This window comes from Argiope bruennichi, chromosome 5, assembly GCF_947563725.1.
Source record: "Argiope bruennichi chromosome 5, qqArgBrue1.1, whole genome shotgun sequence".
Classification (NCBI taxonomy): domain Eukaryota; kingdom Metazoa; phylum Arthropoda; class Arachnida; order Araneae; family Araneidae; genus Argiope; species Argiope bruennichi.
Window position 1 is genome coordinate 133,142,325 of NC_079155.1, and position 19,252 is coordinate 133,161,576.

A 19,252-nucleotide genomic window follows, 5' to 3' on the forward strand; every position below is an offset into this window, starting at 1 on the left:
GTTCTGTAATTTGCAACTAAAAAATGGACCTGGTCTCAAATATTTGCTGGAAGCTTGTATTGCCTATCTGTGCCACTGTGTTTTAAATTTAAATTTTCTTTTATTTTTTTAATGATAGGCTTCAATTTTATTTTAGATAAGAAATTAAAAAAATAAAAAGACGCATTCAGATTATTACAATAAAATCTTTATTATTTTTGATACATTTTTTTTCATAAAAGTATATTCTTAGCTTAAACAACTAAATAATTTCCATCGAGTGGTTTTAAGGTAAGATAATGTAAGGTATAATTTAAGGAACATCGAGCGGAAATTCCATTTGATTCAAATTCTTCTCCAATATGTCTAAAACCGGTAGATGATGATGATTGAAAGCATAAGACAATCACCCTAATTGTAAGAAAGAGTTTGTTTGAACATGAAAACACCCGAAGACCATGCAGCCTATAACTACAAAACAGTCACTGAATATAGGAGAAATAAAAATTAATGCTCCTGTATCAAAGCTTTACAGTGCAACAACAAGTTGCTGCATTTATGTGAAATATAAATACTGCAGAAGTAATTTTTGGATGTAAGCATCACAAATGTTAAATATATGCTTCTTTTAGTGTACGGTAAACATCGAATTTCTGCCAAACTCTCCAATACAGTCTCTTTTGATGCTGTCAGTAGTAAGCATGGTAAAAGCCTTCGAAATGATATTCGACACAGAGGCATATAATACATCCATGCATCGAGACTGGGGTAGCCAAATCAAAAATCCTTTGTATCTATCAGCAGAGCGCGATGTTATTGCATCTTATCGAGGGTGTGGCTCAACGCGTATCATTGGTTTGCTTAGAGCGCGGTTATTTCCTGTGTCGACGGAGATACGTAGCAGAAGATTTTGGAAGAATTGCGTTCCATCTATGCGCATAAAAAAGGGTATACTGAAAATCTGCGATTCTTACATAAAAAATTTGAATGGATTATCTCTTAAAGTATGTAAATTTCAAATGAATACATCAGGTGCCTATTTTGCAGTGACATTTTGAATTCGGGTCATTAATTCTTGCAAAGGCATGATAGATGGTTCTAATAAGACTTCTATTAAAAAATGTCTTTAAGACTAAAGAGTTACTAAATGCAAGTTGTCTCCAAGGCCACTGTGCAACTTAACAACACTTTTCACACTTGAGGATGAGCCAAATAGGATACCTTCAAAGGACAGTTACTAAATTTCATCGAGGTACTTGACGAGAAACAGATACTTTAAAAGCACTGAGTCGTTGGTTGTCTTCAATGATAATGCGCCAACTAATGATAATTAATTCTTGAATGCAGAATGCAGTGTTAGACAGGAGAAAGTTTACGAGTAGAAGGTAAGCACTGAAGTTTGATTTCCTCTGACCCAAAGGAATGGTGGCAGATCTTTGGTCAGTATATCCAACCAAGCCATATACAAAGGGGCGGGAGCCCCGTCTTTCCTGGGAAGAGGCAATGTCCTGCAAAGAAACAAAATAGTGTTTTGTTAATTAAAATGTCATCTTAAGTAAGGATAAAAAGCCTACTAGCTATTTCTTCCACCACTGTTCAATCCTTTTGAGAAACTTTTGGGGATACTTTTGGTGTCGTTATATTCATTAGATTTTCACCATAGGTTTAAAACCAATTAAGTACTGTAACGAAAAAATTAAAATCCGTCTTTGAGTTGTATACCGAAAAAAGTCCAAGAGGCTCAGTACCAGATAAAGACGTCTTATTCTACACGAATACACAGTAGAAAAACTCAACCGAAGCGTATAAACGAACAACACTTGCAATGAGTAGTAACATATATAAAAATATTGCTATTAAACCAAAAACAAAGCTCAAAGCATTTAAACAGAACTCGCTGGAGTCTTCTTTCAACTATTTGCTTGAACTCAGCGCAACTCATTTTCTCGCTACAGGACTAACTCTCGAATTTTTTTAAAAATAGGTTTCGTCACAGGGCATCAAATATTCTAAAGCCAACACTGGAACTCGAGTCCTCATAGAATTATTGTAAGATTTTCGATTGTAGGTCTTTTATTGTTGTCACCAAAAGCAGGGAGTGGGGGGGGGGGAGTCTTTGATTCGACATCCGTTCAGTAGTCATTGCAATATTTGTATAACTATCTTCCTTACTAGGGTACTTAATTGCGCAGCGAAGCAATATTACACATTCATAATAGTATGGTAGAAATTCAAAGTCATTGTTAGTCTATCTTATTTTATCCGATGATGGATTGGATCTTCTTCCATAAATCAAACTGACTTCTCCTGAAATTAAATGAGTCCTTTTTAAAGATACAGTTTCCTTAGTTGTTACTGTTAAAAATAAACTTTCTATAATGTTGAAGTTTGCTTTGAGTTGTCCTGTGTTTGTTCTAGGTGGCATTTGTGAGGGTCACAAGGAATAAAAAGGTATTATATACTAAATAAAATTATATTAGAAGTATACTCAGATGAAAAATGACTAACGAAAAGACGTTGCAATTTATTCTGAAGAACTTGTTCATTAAAATAGATAGCTATTAAAATATTTGACTATTTTTTTAAATATTTTATCATTTGAATTATGAAATAAGTGTAATAGCAAGGAACTTGTCATTTAAGAAGATTAAAGATATTAGATATTTCAAACAGATGCTTTAAAATAGGCATTTAATAACCATCAATAATTCTTGCATCTAGCTAAAAATCTAGTACTCCTTTAAATAGGCAGATAACACAGAAATGAGAAATTTCGTTGGAAGTAAACTTTTCTATCATTTTATTTTACTAATTCAAGGCGATTTTATTATGAGTTGTTGCTTTTAAATGAAACAGTCTAAAAACGTTTTAAAAAGTATAAAAGTTGCATTTAATTCTGCTGTGAGATGGTAATAAACATGATAATTTTAGTGAGGCAAAAGTAATCATTTGATTTAAAAAAAGAAATAAAGAGATGAGCGTACTTACATAATGATCATATTTGAAGACTTGGAATATTTTTCTAAAAGTTCACGAAGTCTCAAAAATTGATTTGTCTGTAAAAGAAAAGTAAATATAGAATTTATTAGGAAAATTTAAAGGAGATATCACGTCACAATATTTTTTGGCTTGAATCGTTTTCTTTATTTTATGTTAAAAATTTATTCCTTATTTCATTTATTAGGAAAATTTAAATAAGATATGATATGACGATAAAGTTCTAAATTTGACCCGTTTTCTTTATTTTTGAAATTTACTCTTCATTATGTATCAGCAAAAAGTGAAATCAAAAAGTATCGTCACAACGGGCACGGATATAAATCAAATGATTAAAATAATGAAATGTTTACTTAAAATACTACTTTAAAACATATCTCTTGTCTACATACTTAAAAGCATATTTAATATGCTTTTAAAAATATAATAATATATATTTTTATATTTATTTACAATTAAATTTATAATTTTTTAAATATTTTTACAATTTCTATATATTATAATAATATTAGGAAAAAATTGTAATGAAATAAAATTAGAAAAATTTATTATTTAAATTTTAAAGTGACTTATTTTTGCAATTTTTTTTTTTTTTTTTTTTTTTTGAAAAAAGGTTAGAATTTTATCAGATTTTTTAAATAAAAAAAATCTATTTAAAAACATTTTGTAAATGAGCAGCTTTTATTCAAGAAGAGACTGTTTGTCGAATTTGATCGCTTCATATTGGTGGATCCATCCTATAAAGCGTTCTTGTAGATATTGCCATTGATTTTCAAATGTAGTTGATGGACTTCGTTCCTCTCAATTAGCTGAGTGCAATCAAAAATTAACATGATTATATCTCAATGAATTAACTTCAAGCTTCCTTTTTTTGTGAAAAACTTTGGAAAAGGGTTATTTTCAAATAAATTCGAAAGATCATTCATCAGAAATATTTATTTGAATTTAAGAAAAACAGCTATTGAGGGAACAGATTACAATTCCTTTTAAAAGACACCTGTTTGATCATGAAGGAATTATGATTATCTGATTATCTCGTTCTTCGTTTAAAATATGATTTAATTTGGCAATTAAAGATGGTATCAAGTATATCAGATGATTACAGTGCAACTCACTCTATTTTTTAAAGTGTTTAAAGTGGATCTGGTGACTGTCCCCGGATCTTTTGTTGATTCATCTTTTGATAGAAACTTAGAAATCATCTTCCTAAATGTCTCGGTGCTATAAAAAATACAAAACAGTATTGGTTAATATTTTTTTCATATATTAATGGGATAAAAAAAATGCAGCATTCTTTTATTCTACATTTTTGTTTCATTCGACTTGTTTCATTCTTTTCAAAGTGGAATAGCGTAATTTTTCTCTGTTACTCTCTGAGTGTTAGTTTTTCCAAACATTTATTAAAATATCGTATTTTAATCGAAAAAACAAACTTCAAATTCTATCTATTAATGTATTCTAATATTAATATAAGAAACGAATTTAGTCAAATATTTATTTTATTTGAGCGGCGCTCCCCGGTATTAAATTTGAGATAAGAATGATGAATTATAAATTTAAGACTAAGAAGAAGAAAAAGAAAATATACTTTTAGTAAAGTCAAAAATTTGTTTTAAAAATCTATTTAATTAAATGCATTTAATAACTTGACTGCTGAATTCGAATCGAAAAACTGGTAGTTCTTGTGATAATTTTCTTTGTCAAGCAAACATATTGTCTTCTTTGAATATACGTGAAAATTCCCACAAGTTCGATGAGAAAGAGTTATTGTAACAAAAAATACAAAAAAACACAGATAACAAAACATAGTCGAAAAGTACGCAAAAGCAGCACTTGCAGTCAATTGCAGCACACGAGTAACAAATCTTTATAAAACAACCCAAAAGCACAAAGAGCTCAGAAAGAATTCACTGGACCTCCTAAAAGAATTTGTTCAACTACTGACTCACTCTCATGTGCGCGGTATGTGTTTATAGTTCGTATAAGAGAATATCGAAACTTCTTGAGACAACTCGTATCTTAATTTCTAACAGAAATATCGCCAATATTTCGATATGTTCCAGAAACTGTATTTTCGTCGCCAAATTCGTCTCTAAGTTTATCGCAAAGTCGGACGAGCTCTAACCCGGTATTTTTTAGAGCTGTCTGTAAGGCTCTCTTTCTTACTATGAAACTAACTGAGACACGAAGTGATATTACAGACACTATGTGAATGTTAAGAGTGGCATTTATTTTTAATTGTAAATAATGAACGGAAGTAGAACTCATAGGTTCTACAGAATTGCCAATTTTTTTTTCAGTGTATAAATATTATCACTAATTTAATTTACTTCCTTCATATCTATCAGTAATGCAACACAATCGAACTTTCAGTCTGCATGAAAGCGCGGGAAAAGAGGTGCGTCTCTTGACATAAAGGTTCAGTTTCGTTTAGTTATATTAACATCCTGTTTTTAAAGCAATACTGGGGCTATTTTGGGACAGACTTCGTCATTTTGAACCGCTGTCAAATGACGAGGACGATACCTGAGCTGTCACAGCTCTCTCTAAACTTCCACACCATACCAGCGGGAGGATATTTGGGCCCCGACGGATTTAGTGTGCACCAGACCCGCTTACACAAACGGTTCTTTGGTGGAATCGGGTCTCGAACCTGAAACCCTCTGGTTCAGAAGCCGAGGCCATGCCACCAGGTCACTGTGGCCCTCTTGTTATAAAGGAAGGAAACTCAAAGCGCCAATTATTATATTTTAATTCAGTACCAGTTTCTTGCCTTTTTCGTATAAAATCGAAAAGCGGCATTCGTTTTTACCGTAGGTTTGTGAAAGGATGATTTGTACTGTCAAAAATATAGCTTCAGGGAATCGAAAGCGAGTTTTTAAACGTTTTTTGTAGTGTAATTAAAAAAAAATTGCTAAAAGTTAAAGATGAATAAACAATTTAGGATAGTTGATTACAATAATTTCTATTTAAAACTTATTGGAAAGTGATTTTTTTTTACATGTAAGAAATTCGAAATTAGTCCAAAATGCACTCCAATATGCGAACCGCCACCGATAGTATATTATATATAAAATCGTGTTTAACTCATTTTGGACCAGTCAAGCTGGCAGAAACAAGGCATTTTCGGAAATAACTACAATTTATCTTTCCATTGGAGAGTATGATTTATACATTGGGACAAAAGCAGAACGCATCTGTTCGTACCAGAACACAAGAGCGAAAGTGTGTGAAGTTCTTCCCTTAGCGCTCTTACTAAGAAATTCTTATACGGATTTGTTAGTCACGTGTCGATATAGAAAAGAATATCTTAAATATATTTGGAAGAAATGCTTGGGCGTCAGCGATTCTTTGCCTGTTCTTGAATTTTAAGAGCAGCGTTAGTCATCCTCTTTTGAGTGCGCATTTTGAAAATAAAAAGTAGGATTTTGCTAATTTAAGACAAAAAAGAAAGAAATTAAGATTTAAAATAGATAAAAAAGATATCATTATATATATAATATAAATACTTGTCTTACCTTTCTTTGTGTAGAGGTTCCCCTTCCGCAGAAATGACCATTAAGTCTGTAAAAGGAATGCGGAATTTTTGCAGCAAGGCTGCTAAGCTGAAAGATAGAAGAATTAGTCAGTGAATTGATTAATTTGCAATGCATAGAAAAACAATTTTCGGCTCTCCTTCTTAAATGGGGAGACCCCGCAATGCTTGCTTAATGTTAAGTGCAATGATTGGAACAGTTATCTTTTCTACTTATACAGCAAGATGCGGTTTGTGCTGCTTGAAATATTGAAGAAAGCACTGTCAACTCGTTGTTCGACCTGCCAGGTCTTCACCCATACAGCCAACTCAGTCGAGTGCCAAAATATTATCCCATTCTGCGGTCGTTGCAGCGAACGGCACTACACCTGGAAGTACAAGTCTAAAGAACATTTCTCTATAAACTGCTCGGAGTTGAATAGACTATCCGATGCACATCTACCGCCCGGCCGTAGACCCATGATGCCCCTGATATCAAAAAGCGGTAGCAGCATTTAAACAGGCAAGGCGCAATGGCAACTAACTGATTGATAACTAATAAACCCACTAATGAATGGCAACTCACATCATTCTCAATTCGTCCTTCTCCGCCGACGAAATTTAAATATTCTTCAAATCAACCTCGGTCGAGATAAAGCAGCACCTTTCATCCTGCCGTGGTAAAATAGGAAACGGATATTCTGCTGGGACAAGAGACATATGTGTCTAGCAATAAAGTACTCAGTTTGCAGATGTCTTGGACATAAAGCAATTACAACAACTAAATTGGAAAATACAATAGCAGTCAAATTCCACACTGATAGTAAATACGTAGCATTCATTTCAGCTTACTCATCTTCAATAGTAGGCATCGATGAAACTTTACAAGATACCCTGGATATTATTAGAGTGCTAAAAAATGAAAACTTTCTGGCAAAGGCTGATTTGAGTGGCCATTATCTTCTTCACCACACCATCATCAGGGTAATTGCAATACTTGACTTCCATCTGACTAATAACCTTTATATCAACAATGCGCCAGAGACTCCATCTACCCTCACGAGAAATACATATGTGGATTTGCCCCGATTTGACATTCTGCTTACAGGAAATGATTACGAAGGCAGTATCTTCTTTATTCAGACAACAATAAGAACGACTGCTATTAGCCACATCTTTAATGGATATAAAATCCTCCTATAGATATAAAATCCAAACACTTTCAGTTTCATGTCGGAAATCTGATCAATAGAATCAAGCACTGCAATATTTAAGACGAACTAAATGAATTTACCTCCCCTCTGCAAGCAACAATAATTCAAGTCAGCATTTAAAATCAAGAAACAACTATTGATTGAAAACAAGACTTGGTGGATAGAAAAATTAAAAATCGAAAAGAAATGATTAAAAGCACTGAGACGAAGGGTCCGAAGATCAAATCCGAAACAGGAAGATAGAAGCTAAAAAAGATATAAAAAAAATCAGGAGAGCCAAGGGTGGTGGTGGGAAAGATTTATGTACAGAAGCCGCAACTCCCCATGGAAAGCATTTTAAAGTTGTCTTGATAAAAACAATTCATCCAGCCCAAACGACAATTTTACACAGTAACAATCCCAAAAGAGGACATCAAAAAATAGCTCAGGATATCTTAGAAAAATTTTCCCGTTCCTAATCTCAATTCCATCTTTCATACATCAAGTCACTTCTAGTGATTTTTCTTTCACGGAAAACGAAATAGCTCAAGACATTAATAATTTCTCTCATGGAAAAGCACCAGGACATGATGGTATCGATAATCTAGTTCTAAAAACAATAAACAAGAATTCTTCAAAGAATACTTCAACCAAAGTCTTTCAACTGAAAAATTCCCAAATCTTTTAAAAATAAGCAGTATTGTCTGGGCAGAGCCAAACTGCCAAAAAACTGGAAGAGACCCTAAATTAACTACATCGAACCGAACAATAGCTATTTTGCCGGCTATAGAAAAGTTTTCGAAAAATTATTCACTCAGCGTCTTACTTACTTTCTAGAATCAAATAAATTCAGTTCGTGCTCCTTGAAGAAAACTGCATTGCCATTAAAAACCTTGTAGAAAAATTTATAAAGGAAAAAGGGGAAAAGGCTATATTCTGATACTTTCAGTGAATATTAAAAGGGCATTTAATAATATCGGACATCATCCAATAATCCAATATTTAGACTAACTCCAATGCTTCTCCCCCCCAAAAAAAAAACATTTTCGAAAACTTGCTACATGCCAGAAAGAAAATTCTCAACACACAATAAAGCTGGGCGATAAGAGAACAGAGACAAGGCCTCCCCCAAGGAACGTGATCCAGGTTTATGGAACCTGGTGGCAAACGATCTGCTTAATAAAATCTGACCTGCTCATACAACTATCCTAGCATTCGCCGGCGATTTTGTTCCGTTCATAAAAACCAGAACGATGGAAAAATCTAAGACATAATACTCAAGAATCAAAAGTATAATTCATATCCTGGGCTAACATAAACAATTTAGAAATATCGACTGGGATATCCAATTTCATACTCTTTAGCAAATGGGCTACAGGACCCAGAATCTTTTCGAAGGATGAGAAAATAAAGTAGACAAGCGCCATCAAATGCTTAGTGTCCATATCGACGACACCAACCTAAAACATTTAGCAATGAAAGCACAACACCAATAATCCGATTTTCTCAGAATAACTGGCAAATGGAGGAATAGCATTTCTACACAGAAAAATATTGTTACAGTACCGTCATTGAAAGAATGCTTGCATATGAAGGAGAAGTGGGGCGCTTCCATCCCACGGTTCGATTAGCAAGAAAGCTCTCTTCAATCCAAAGAGGGTTTCTCTTTGCAATTAATTACAAGTGCGTACAAGACCACGTCTACAGCAGTACTTCAGATGATCTTTGGCTTATCTCCACTTCACCTCCAGCTCAAGAGGCAAGAATCACCGAACTGCATAGGCTCCGTGGAGTTGTATATGATATGCCCCACAATGACCCAGACGAATACGAATACAGTGACAGGCCGGACGTCACATCCTTCTAAACAGCTCCAATTACATGAAATCTCATTGGAAGACAGTGTATCACAGAATTCAAAGCTTAGAATCTACACAGATGGATAAAGATCCTCAGAAGGAGTTGGGGTTGCATTTTGTGTCATGCAGAATGGAATCACTACACACCAGTGGACAAGCAGCCTGTTGAAGGAAAACACGGTGAACAACTGGCACTCAATAGAGCAACCAAATTTGCAATCTCTCTCCCCTCATCAGATTCAATCATTCTTTATGTCGTCAATAAAGCAAATATGCAAGATCATCCTTCGAACATAGATTATGACAAATTGGCAAAAACTGTGGGAAGAAGGCGAATCAGGTCGGCCGACATTCAATAAAATACCAAAAGTTTCCCTCCATGCGGCCAACTGGAACAGAGCGGATATCCTGTTCTTCACCATACACGGCCTATTCCGGACATATCAACACGATTGCATTTGGTCAATTTTTTATACTGTAGTTGTGGGGAGACAGGATCTCCTATTCACTATGCCACCGACTGGATGTCAACTCTATCATGACAAATGAGAAAGCCAGAAGCAAGTCTCGAGAAAGAATAGTATTGGAGAGTTGCATCGAACACCCTAACATCCTTTCTCGCGTAAGATCCACGCTATAATAAATTACATTCAGAAATACCAAGATCTCTTCAAGATCACTCAATTGCTAAAATCAAAATGTCAGTCCAAATGAGTTCAAATTCCGCCATCGTAACTGTGATACCCAAATGTTAATTTTCAATTTTTCTTTTCTTTTCAGTTTCTTCCCCTTTCATCTTGTATCCATCCAACTGGTTAGATAAGTCGGTTTTAAAGGAAACGGGGCGGAGGGGCAGGATAGCACTATATTATCTTTGTCACAATAAAACATAACATAACTCAAAAATATTTTGATCCAGCCAGATAAAACTTCGTTTATGGTCTTTCAAAATTGGATAGAAATCGGTGTAGTAAAATCCATTCAGGAGGAGTCTCTCTCTGTCAGGATGTTAGAATATAAATGAGTACGATAACTGCAAAGAGCAGAAGACTAGATAGATAAAATTCAGCATTAGGTTTTAATACCTCTCAAATTTTGAACTCAATTCAACAAGAGATGGATCGTCTGTCGATCTGTACTTTTGGAAACAATAACTTAACTGTAGTTCCGGATCAAATCCTATTTTCAGTCGTTTGGAAAAAAGGCGTCTAAAACAAACATTTGGTTTTTGGCTACTATTCACCGCATGCCAGGGATTAATAGAAGAAAACCTCCCCAAGGATCCTATTATAGATTCAGTAAAAATGATCAATTCAAACCAAAGGAGAACATTTCGTAATGACTGTACCCCACTGCTATGAAAGGCGTTCTCTGGGATAGTACTTTTGTCAGAAAGATACGAGAAAGTTTTCTGGTTTTCATCTTGATTTCGTTCTTCTAAGTTATTATCCGATTTCTCATTTATTTCTTTAAATCTAAATATTTAGAGTAAAATATTTCTGTTATCAAAATTTCTGAATTTTTCATATGTCAATTTGCATATGATTTACTCTTGGATAGAAAGTACTATCATCATTTTCTGAGGGGAAAAAAAAAATCCGAGATCGCCGTTCATTACCAAGAGTTATTGATCCGCTTGGGAAGACGTTTTCGTGACCGTTCAACAGTTACCAGCTAACAAAGAAACCTCGCCTACAAAAGAATTGACATCACAACGCAATTATGAAAGTCCTTTGGGAAAATATGTTATTAGATCGAATAGTTATTCTGCGATATTCAGATATTCGTGGAAAAGAAAACTAGCAACAAAGCGCTTTCTTCACAATAGATGACTCGTTAATGAGGGTCGTTTACTGGAATGCAAAGAGCAAAGGAATGTATCGCAATTGCTCGAGGGAATAAAAATAAAAAGCCGAGTCTTAAGGTCTTTTTTTTGTGAGTCTTGGATATTGACCATAATATCGCCATTTCTTCGAAGATAATTTTTACGAATTTTCACAGCTTGTTCCATTTATCACTCACTTTTACTTCCGACTATACAAAATATTACAATTTTAAAATTCCCCAAATTTGAGCTTTTGATGATATTACGCTTTCGATTTCCCTTAGTAATCACATTCGAAAGTTTGTTTGCTGGTCTGTCTCTGACTACGATAAATAAAAAAATACAGTGATCTAGAAGAACGAAATTTGTTATATAATCTTCACATGAAATAATAGATTTCCATGAAATTTTGAGGCTGGGATAGCCTGGTTGGTAGGACGTTGGACTCGCATCCCTTAGGTTGTGAGTTCAAACCCCACCGGCTTAAGACTCTCCGTGTGTGTGTGTGTGTGTGTGTGTGTGTGTGTGTGGTGGCTGGCGCATGTATAAATCTTTCGTGACCACAAAGTCCTCCATGTCGAGAGTAATAACACTAGGGGTACTGGTTCAGAGGTGATCGTTCTCTGATTCAGGTCTAAATGACGATCTGTGGATGAGTGAATGAAATGCGTGAATGAAGTTCGCCCCGTAAAAAGGGTTGTGACGCATGACCATCTTCATTTGAGCTAGAAGTCAACTTCTGCGCTTGGGTGCTCAGAGATCGTTACCCTCAGAAGCTACTGCGAAAATAACTTGGCTTAAAATAGTCACGCGACAAAAACATGAAATTTTGGATGAAAAAAAAAAAAAAAACGCAATGAGCTAGATATATGAAATTCTACCTGGAAATCTGTTTCAGTAACAAAATTGTAGATCTACATCAATATTTAGACCAAATTCGCTAAAGAGCTTTATTGAATTTTGTTCTGTATTTTCGTAAAGGCATTAATACAGGGTAGTGTAATGAATTTTCACTCCCAATTTCAGATATGGGTCGATCCAGTTTTGGTAGTGGAAAGAGTTCTAAAACGATTGCTTCATTGCATGAGCACAATGAAGCAGACATATTGTAAAGGGAGGCGGTTCCCCTATTATAGCAACTGTTTTACTCACTTGCGTTGCTCGTCGCTGATCTCTGTGTTGTCCTGAGCCACGGAAAAGAGACGCAGTTTGCATCCTTTGAACTCCGCTCTAGTGGTTAGGATGTAGGGCAGCAGAACGGTTAGGCCTGCAAGGAAACACTCTCCATGAAAGAATCACACTTCCAAGTTTTTTTTATTGATTGCACACTGATTGATTTAATGAGCATTATTTTTTAAAAAAGTGCATGCTTTATATTTTTAAGGTACAATTTATTTTTTATCTTTAATGAATCTCAAAGTTTTAATTCATCTTTATTTTTAAAAAATAGACGGTAATAAACTTTTAAAAACAAAATAAAGCTAATTTCATCACCAAATTATTAATAATTTTATTTTAAAAAATATGACAAAATTTATTTTAATATCGCAGCAAATAGTAATTTGAAAACTAATAAATAAAATAATTAAAAATGTTTTTAATGCTTCCATTTCTTAAGAATGTACTAAAACACTAAAGAAACACTACATATAGCACTAAAGAAGAAAATAATTTTTCTGTTTTTGGAAACGTCATTTCTAATGAATAAATAATTCGTTATTTAATAAATTGTCATACTAGCTTTCTTTAAACCTTTCTTATGCTTTTGAATAAAATTAGAAAGGCATTTGGTAGTTTAAATTTTGGCAGCATATACACTATTTGTATACTTCACTTTTATTTATATAAATAAGTCCATTTACAAGAAATATCATAAAATGGAATTTTGTTACTGTCCCTAGCTTTGAAAAGATGACCCATTCAACTCATTTATTCGCCTATTCATTTCACCATTCTGCAAGTGCAGCTAACCAGCTATAATGCTCTTTGTTTATTTTAGAAATATATTTTAAAATTTTATTTTCTTTGTAATAAATTTAGTAGTTTATTAAAATTGACAAGATTAAATGAATACTATTTATATGGTGTATAAACAACTGGGGGTTCAAGCGGCTAATATTAATTATAATATATTGCTAATGTGCTTAAAATTATTGAATTTCTAATAATATTAATTATAATACCTCATCCACTCCGATTATTTGAAAAAATCAAGGCTGGCATCCATTGTATTTGCTGATTTTCTGAAATGACTTGTCGACGGCGTTGACTATCTGGATTAAATGATTTTTTTTGTTTCGTTTTTTACAAGAAACTGAATCAAATGGATTAATCAGAATATCTAACGTGCTAAGCATTAGATATTATCTACATGATTTATCCGGTTAAATTCCGGAATTAGTTTATTACAGTTTCGCTATGAGTGCGCATTTATAAACGATTCACTTCAAAACATTATGATCGAAAGTTTGTTAATCAAACAAATTTAAGTTCGATCTTATTTGCAGCTATAAGACAGAAACGCGAGAAGCGGTTTTCGTCGATTCGGCAGACCCAAAATTATTTAAAGGGATCATTCATATTGTCCTAAAATTAACCGAGCATGTTCAACTGACTGGGTGGTCAAAGAGTAACGTCATCCCCCCCCCCCATTAAAAAAAGGTTCGGTTTCTCTGCCGAATTAGCTCCTGTTTATATTTAAACATGTTCACAAGTGCTTCTTTTTGTACCCAATTGGCACATCGACCCAAAAAACAGATCTATTTCTAATAGCAGATAAAAATAACATTTTTGGAGGGATTATTATGACTATTTTTACGTTATCAATTCGTTATATTCTGTTTTAAAATATATGTGGTAGTATAATATATATTTTTATATTGCTAGTCACTATAAAAATTATAACATTAAAACTAATAACTGCTATTAAATATAAAAAAAAAATATTTTGTTTATGTTAGCTAATAACATTTACTAACATAAAAATATAAAATTGTCATTGAATAAATTAAATAAATATTCATATTTTCTGTAATAAAATAGTTTTTCTTTTTCAAGATTTGGATCTACTTTATCGGTGGATTAGGGCAGAAAATATGACTGATGAATGTTGACAATCGAATAGGCACGTGCAACTGCTGCGGTCGATTCAATAAATGCTGTATTTGGATTCGGCGGGTTTGTCTGTGGTTGGAAGTCAGGCCAGCGGTTAACATGCTTCTTCCCATAGTCATACACCGAATTACAGACACATAGATCTACTAACCTCCGTCGTCGTAGAGCCACCAGACGTCGATGTTACCCTTTGTCTGTTTGTCATGGAAGAGGTTAGCCATCTTCAGGTCAATTCGAGCTTCTTCGGCAGACACAATACGATAAGGAGGCGGAGTGCCATTGCTCGCTAGGCTTTCTTCCAGTACCGTTTCTAGAGTCACTTTGAGCTCTGAAAAGGAAGACGCAGATATTTTAGCTCTAGATCCTTGCTCAAGAATTATTCTAGAAAATTTGAAATGCATTTCCAATATTAGAAAAAAATTATTCAAAATGTTTGCTCCGATTAAAAATGCCGCCAACTTCCTATGAAATGATCTGACTATTTAATTAGAAGTTTAAAGTTTTTTTTTGTTGCGCATCGAATCAAAAGCTGATGCAGGCGAATGTTTTATAATCAAAATGGCGTAAATGCTGATACAAAAAATTGTACATACTTTTCTTCCTTCAGTGACTTGTTTTAATACACATTTATCCCGATAATCTTCAACAATTGGTTAGTACCACAGATTGATACATATCCCAGAGACTTCTCCCCGAAAGATGGGGTTCGAACACTTTTAAATTAGCATCTGTAAAATAGTTAGATTGGTTAGGTGGTCAAGTTTATGAACTTCACAAACTTGATCACCTAGATCTCCTGTCGTAACTGATATTCCTTTGTTATGAAGCTATTTAACCTTTTTTCCTATCGCATCACTAATATGGGACATTCCTATATTTTTACTTGAGTTCGAAATTATAAATATGTTCATTATCAGCTCATGACATTTGTTTGTACCAAATTGTGTCTTTCACTGATAAGTTACATTATAAAACAACAAAAAAATTTCAGATACATAATATTTTTTTTCTCATAACTGTAAAAAAAGAATTAGAATTAGAAATAAATAGAATGAATTTCATTTTTCTTAAATTATTATTTTGTTTTTAAATAATAAAGTTTTTGACCTTTGGTAATAGATTTTCCTACAGTGATCTTGATTTGTCATGGTTTCACAAATGGTTAATGAATCTGTAAAGCAAAATATTACTTCGATCTTTTTTTTTCATAAAAATTCTGAATTTCAGAGAGCAAGAGATTGCTTATAATTGACAAACCAAAATAAATATCACGAGTTGGTGCAGGTGGTCACTACTGGTCAATCCCTTGCTATTCTTCTTTCTCCGGAGGCGGAGTGGTGACCACATAAAACTCGTTCAAAACTTTAGTAATGTCAATTACTAGCGTGTAAAGGTTTGGTGTGTTCGAAAAGGAACTCTCAGCAAAAAAAGATGAACTCGGCTCTTTTAACTCTAAAGATGTCTTGCAATTAGGTAAACAATGCAATAAATTTTCTTCTACAGCTGACTTGAAATCTTATTGGAAGTTTGCAAAGGATTAATCCGTGCGAAGCTGAGAAACGTTCTTTAGAGGAAGGTAAACTCATTGAAACTTCATTCGAAACTACACAGATTATCTTGCAAAGTGACCGTCATGTTAAATTGAGTTTTTATTGTGGAAGCATGAGGCGCAAACAATAAGACTGTTTAAATTTATCATCCTTGAGAATGATTCGGCGAAACTCAAATCTCTGACAATGTCAATTTAAAGTTTTTGATCATCAAGCAGAGATTTTTGGAAGAGTATCGAATATTTGTTGTGGAAGCGCTCTTCAGATCGCCTGATTCCACAAGTAAAATGAGCCCATTTTCAAGTTTTTCGACAACATTTTGTCAATGAAAGGAATGGAAAGACTTCTAAACATCGAGCAGTATTTCACTGCATCACGCGATTGCCAACAACATTCTGGCGGCTCTCGAACTGAGCACGGTGCTCGGTCATGTGATGTTATTTTCTAATAGTGTCTTTATTACCGAATTATTATTTACTCTTTAATCAAAGTACTCAAATTATTATAAATTGTGTCATTGCTTTTATTTTATCCTACGTAATAAATATTTTTAAATGTGTCACAGTGCTATTATGTCAAGATGCAGCATGTCAAATATTAAATGCAACAAAATACATGATATTTTGATGCAAGATCTGAAACAATTAAGGATATGTGGCATTTTATTAAAACGTGTTACAATCGCATATCAGTATAATAATTTGAGAACAGATTTAAATTATCTATATAAATGTTTTATTGGGGAATTAACAAAATAAAATTCTTTGATAAATGTGATACGAGATTTTTTTGTATAATAGAAGCGTATATTTTAAAGATTTTCCTGGTGTTGTAAGAGTTATTCGATATACACTTAATAGCATAATACTAGAACTTCTAACCTATTTAGCAAATGAGCGACTTCCTTTGATTTAAAAAAAATATTTTCTTCCCTTCCCTTATTTCATACGAAAAATTCTTGCCAAAAAAAAATAAGTCAATTTAATAATATCAACAGAATGAAATATGTATTGTAATAATATATAATGTGATAAATTCTTGTGTTGAAAATCTTAATAAAATGTTAAACATTTTTAAAGGTATTTTTTGACTCATATTCATCATAATCTGAAGAATCCAGATGAACAGATTGCTGTTGAAGCCGTCTAAAACCCAAAATATGTTTAGTTCATGTCTTTGTGGTTCTCAAGGACTTTTGAGTCCTACCTCTGGATAAAGCTGTTCATAGAGTGTAACTTTTACGAAAGAAAAAACAGATTATTGACTACTGAGTAGCAAATCACTTTGCGTTTTACATCTGTGAAACAGCGGCGAGTATAGCAGCGTCGAAGGGAGTAGAGACTTTTCATGTGGCAGTCTTAGCGAGAGGAGAAAAAAAATTTAAAGTGTTTATCTTAATTTAGCGACTAATGCGATAATGGTAGAAAAACGATATCACACACCAGGAAACTTTGCGCCATGGAGAAAGAAAAATGACATTCTGCCGTCACGAATGAACATTGGCTTTACCTGGAGTCTGGAAGGATGTTTCGACCTTTCCTTTCTGGTCGTAGCTCTGGAGTATGGGCAGACCCTCCGGGGTTTCGAAGTAAGGAGAATAATCCGTGCCTCCTGGCATGCGGAGGATGCACAAGGACATGTGGGCGTCAACCGCCTGGCTGAAAAGAGATAGAGGCTTCCTTGTCAAATCTTTCACTTTAGCAATGAATCAAAACTTGTCAACTTATCACGACGACATTTGAAAAAATGAACATTTAAACTAACAACAGCTAATATGTTCGCAGGGGTACCAGACAGAAAAGAGATAGAGGCTTCCTTGTCAAATCCTCAGATCAGATGCACATGAAATCCGCTGTGTGTCCAACGTCCCCCACTTAACGTAAGTCTTAATCCTGGCAAATCGTTATCTGAATGCATTTGCAAAATGTGGCTTGATGAAATAAATTTTAGCTAATTATTACACTTTGATAAAGAATCATTTGAATCAGTTCTACAATTTTTGTGATTATTGAAAATAATCGTTTAACTGAAATGATAATCAGAGGCTAAATTATATTTTTAAGAAATTATAATAAAAACGAAACAAATGAAGTTAAAGATGTAAAGAAAAGAATATTTATTTGTTATCTGAAGCCTATAAAAACCTTACCTGCTTCTTTGACAAGTCGCTAATGAATGGAATGGGCCAGAGAAGGTATAAGCCTTGTGCCGCTGACTTTCAAAGAACATAGGAGAGAGTGCCAAGATAGAAGACTTAAAAGAAACGGTAAAATTTGAAATAGTAAGGAATTAAAATTTTAATGAACAATGGGACTCCCAACCTTTACATTGCCAACATTACGTCCGGATACTCTTCCCGTAGTGCATATTTTGATGCATTTTCATTTTTCCTGCAATATTAGAATTTCCATACACAGAAAAGTATTACCAATTTGGTTGTAAAGTTTTTCTTCTTATCGGGAGAAATTCTGATTTTAAAAGAAGCATACAGCTTAATAACCAAGAAACATTTTTATAATTTGCTATTGTTTGTCGTTGATGAATGAAATAAAACTGTATAAATTTGAAAATATTCGATGACTACAACGAAATCAATTCAAACGTCGCAGGACAAAAAAAAAAGTAAATACGCTTAGAATTTGCTGTTTTTTTACACTGTCTTTTGAGATTACGAAAGAATATTAACTGCAGTACAAAAGAAACCGAATCATCCATCTGTGTTGTAATTCGTTTAAGGATCTAATCAGCGGCAAGCAGTGAGTTGATGTGTTAGAAAACTTACTGAATAGCGTGAAAGTAGTCCAGCGTCTCTTTCATGTCGCAGGTCTGCCAGTTTTCTTTGAACCCCATCAATAAAATGTTTGGGCGCATCTTTCCTACTCCGGCAGTCTACAGGAAAAGAAAACAATAACAAAAGAACAGAAACTACGAACTAATAACTATTTTCTCTAAGAATTAAGGCGTGGTCAATACAGTTCTTCAAAGGCTTATTAATTTTTTTTTGCATAAATCATCTTATAAAAATGATGTGAGCATGGAAGTGTAGTCGATTAGCTAAGAGCAATAATATTTTGTGGCTTTCTTTAAAATCTATATAATTTATCTAATTTGAAATAGAAATATCTAAAACTCCCCATAATATAATTAAATCACCAAAGCTAAAAATACTCCGTTATGGTATTCAACATTTACATTAAAATTTGCACTGATATTGAATAATA

At 33.6% G+C, this 19,252-nt stretch overlaps 1 protein-coding gene across 1 annotated transcript in view; it reads right to left on the bottom strand.

The window, feature by feature from the left end:
• Positions 1 to 213: 213 nt before the first annotated feature.
• LOC129968521 (solute carrier family 12 member 2-like) overlaps positions 214 to 19,252 on the bottom strand; it is a 67,312-nt gene continuing 48,273 nt past the window's right edge. Inside the window, exons 19-26 of the mRNA XM_056082500.1 lie at positions 18,814 to 18,920; positions 17,541 to 17,689; positions 14,633 to 14,809; positions 12,520 to 12,634; positions 6,495 to 6,581; positions 4,092 to 4,197; positions 2,968 to 3,035; positions 214 to 1,487 (exon numbers count right to left, since the gene is read on the bottom strand). Of these exons, the coding sequence (XP_055938475.1) occupies positions 1,352 to 1,487; positions 2,968 to 3,035; positions 4,092 to 4,197; positions 6,495 to 6,581; positions 12,520 to 12,634; positions 14,633 to 14,809; positions 17,541 to 17,689; positions 18,814 to 18,920 (945 nt within the window). The 3' untranslated portion in view covers positions 214 to 1,351. The remainder of the gene's footprint in view (positions 1,488 to 2,967; positions 3,036 to 4,091; positions 4,198 to 6,494; positions 6,582 to 12,519; positions 12,635 to 14,632; positions 14,810 to 17,540; positions 17,690 to 18,813; positions 18,921 to 19,252) is intronic.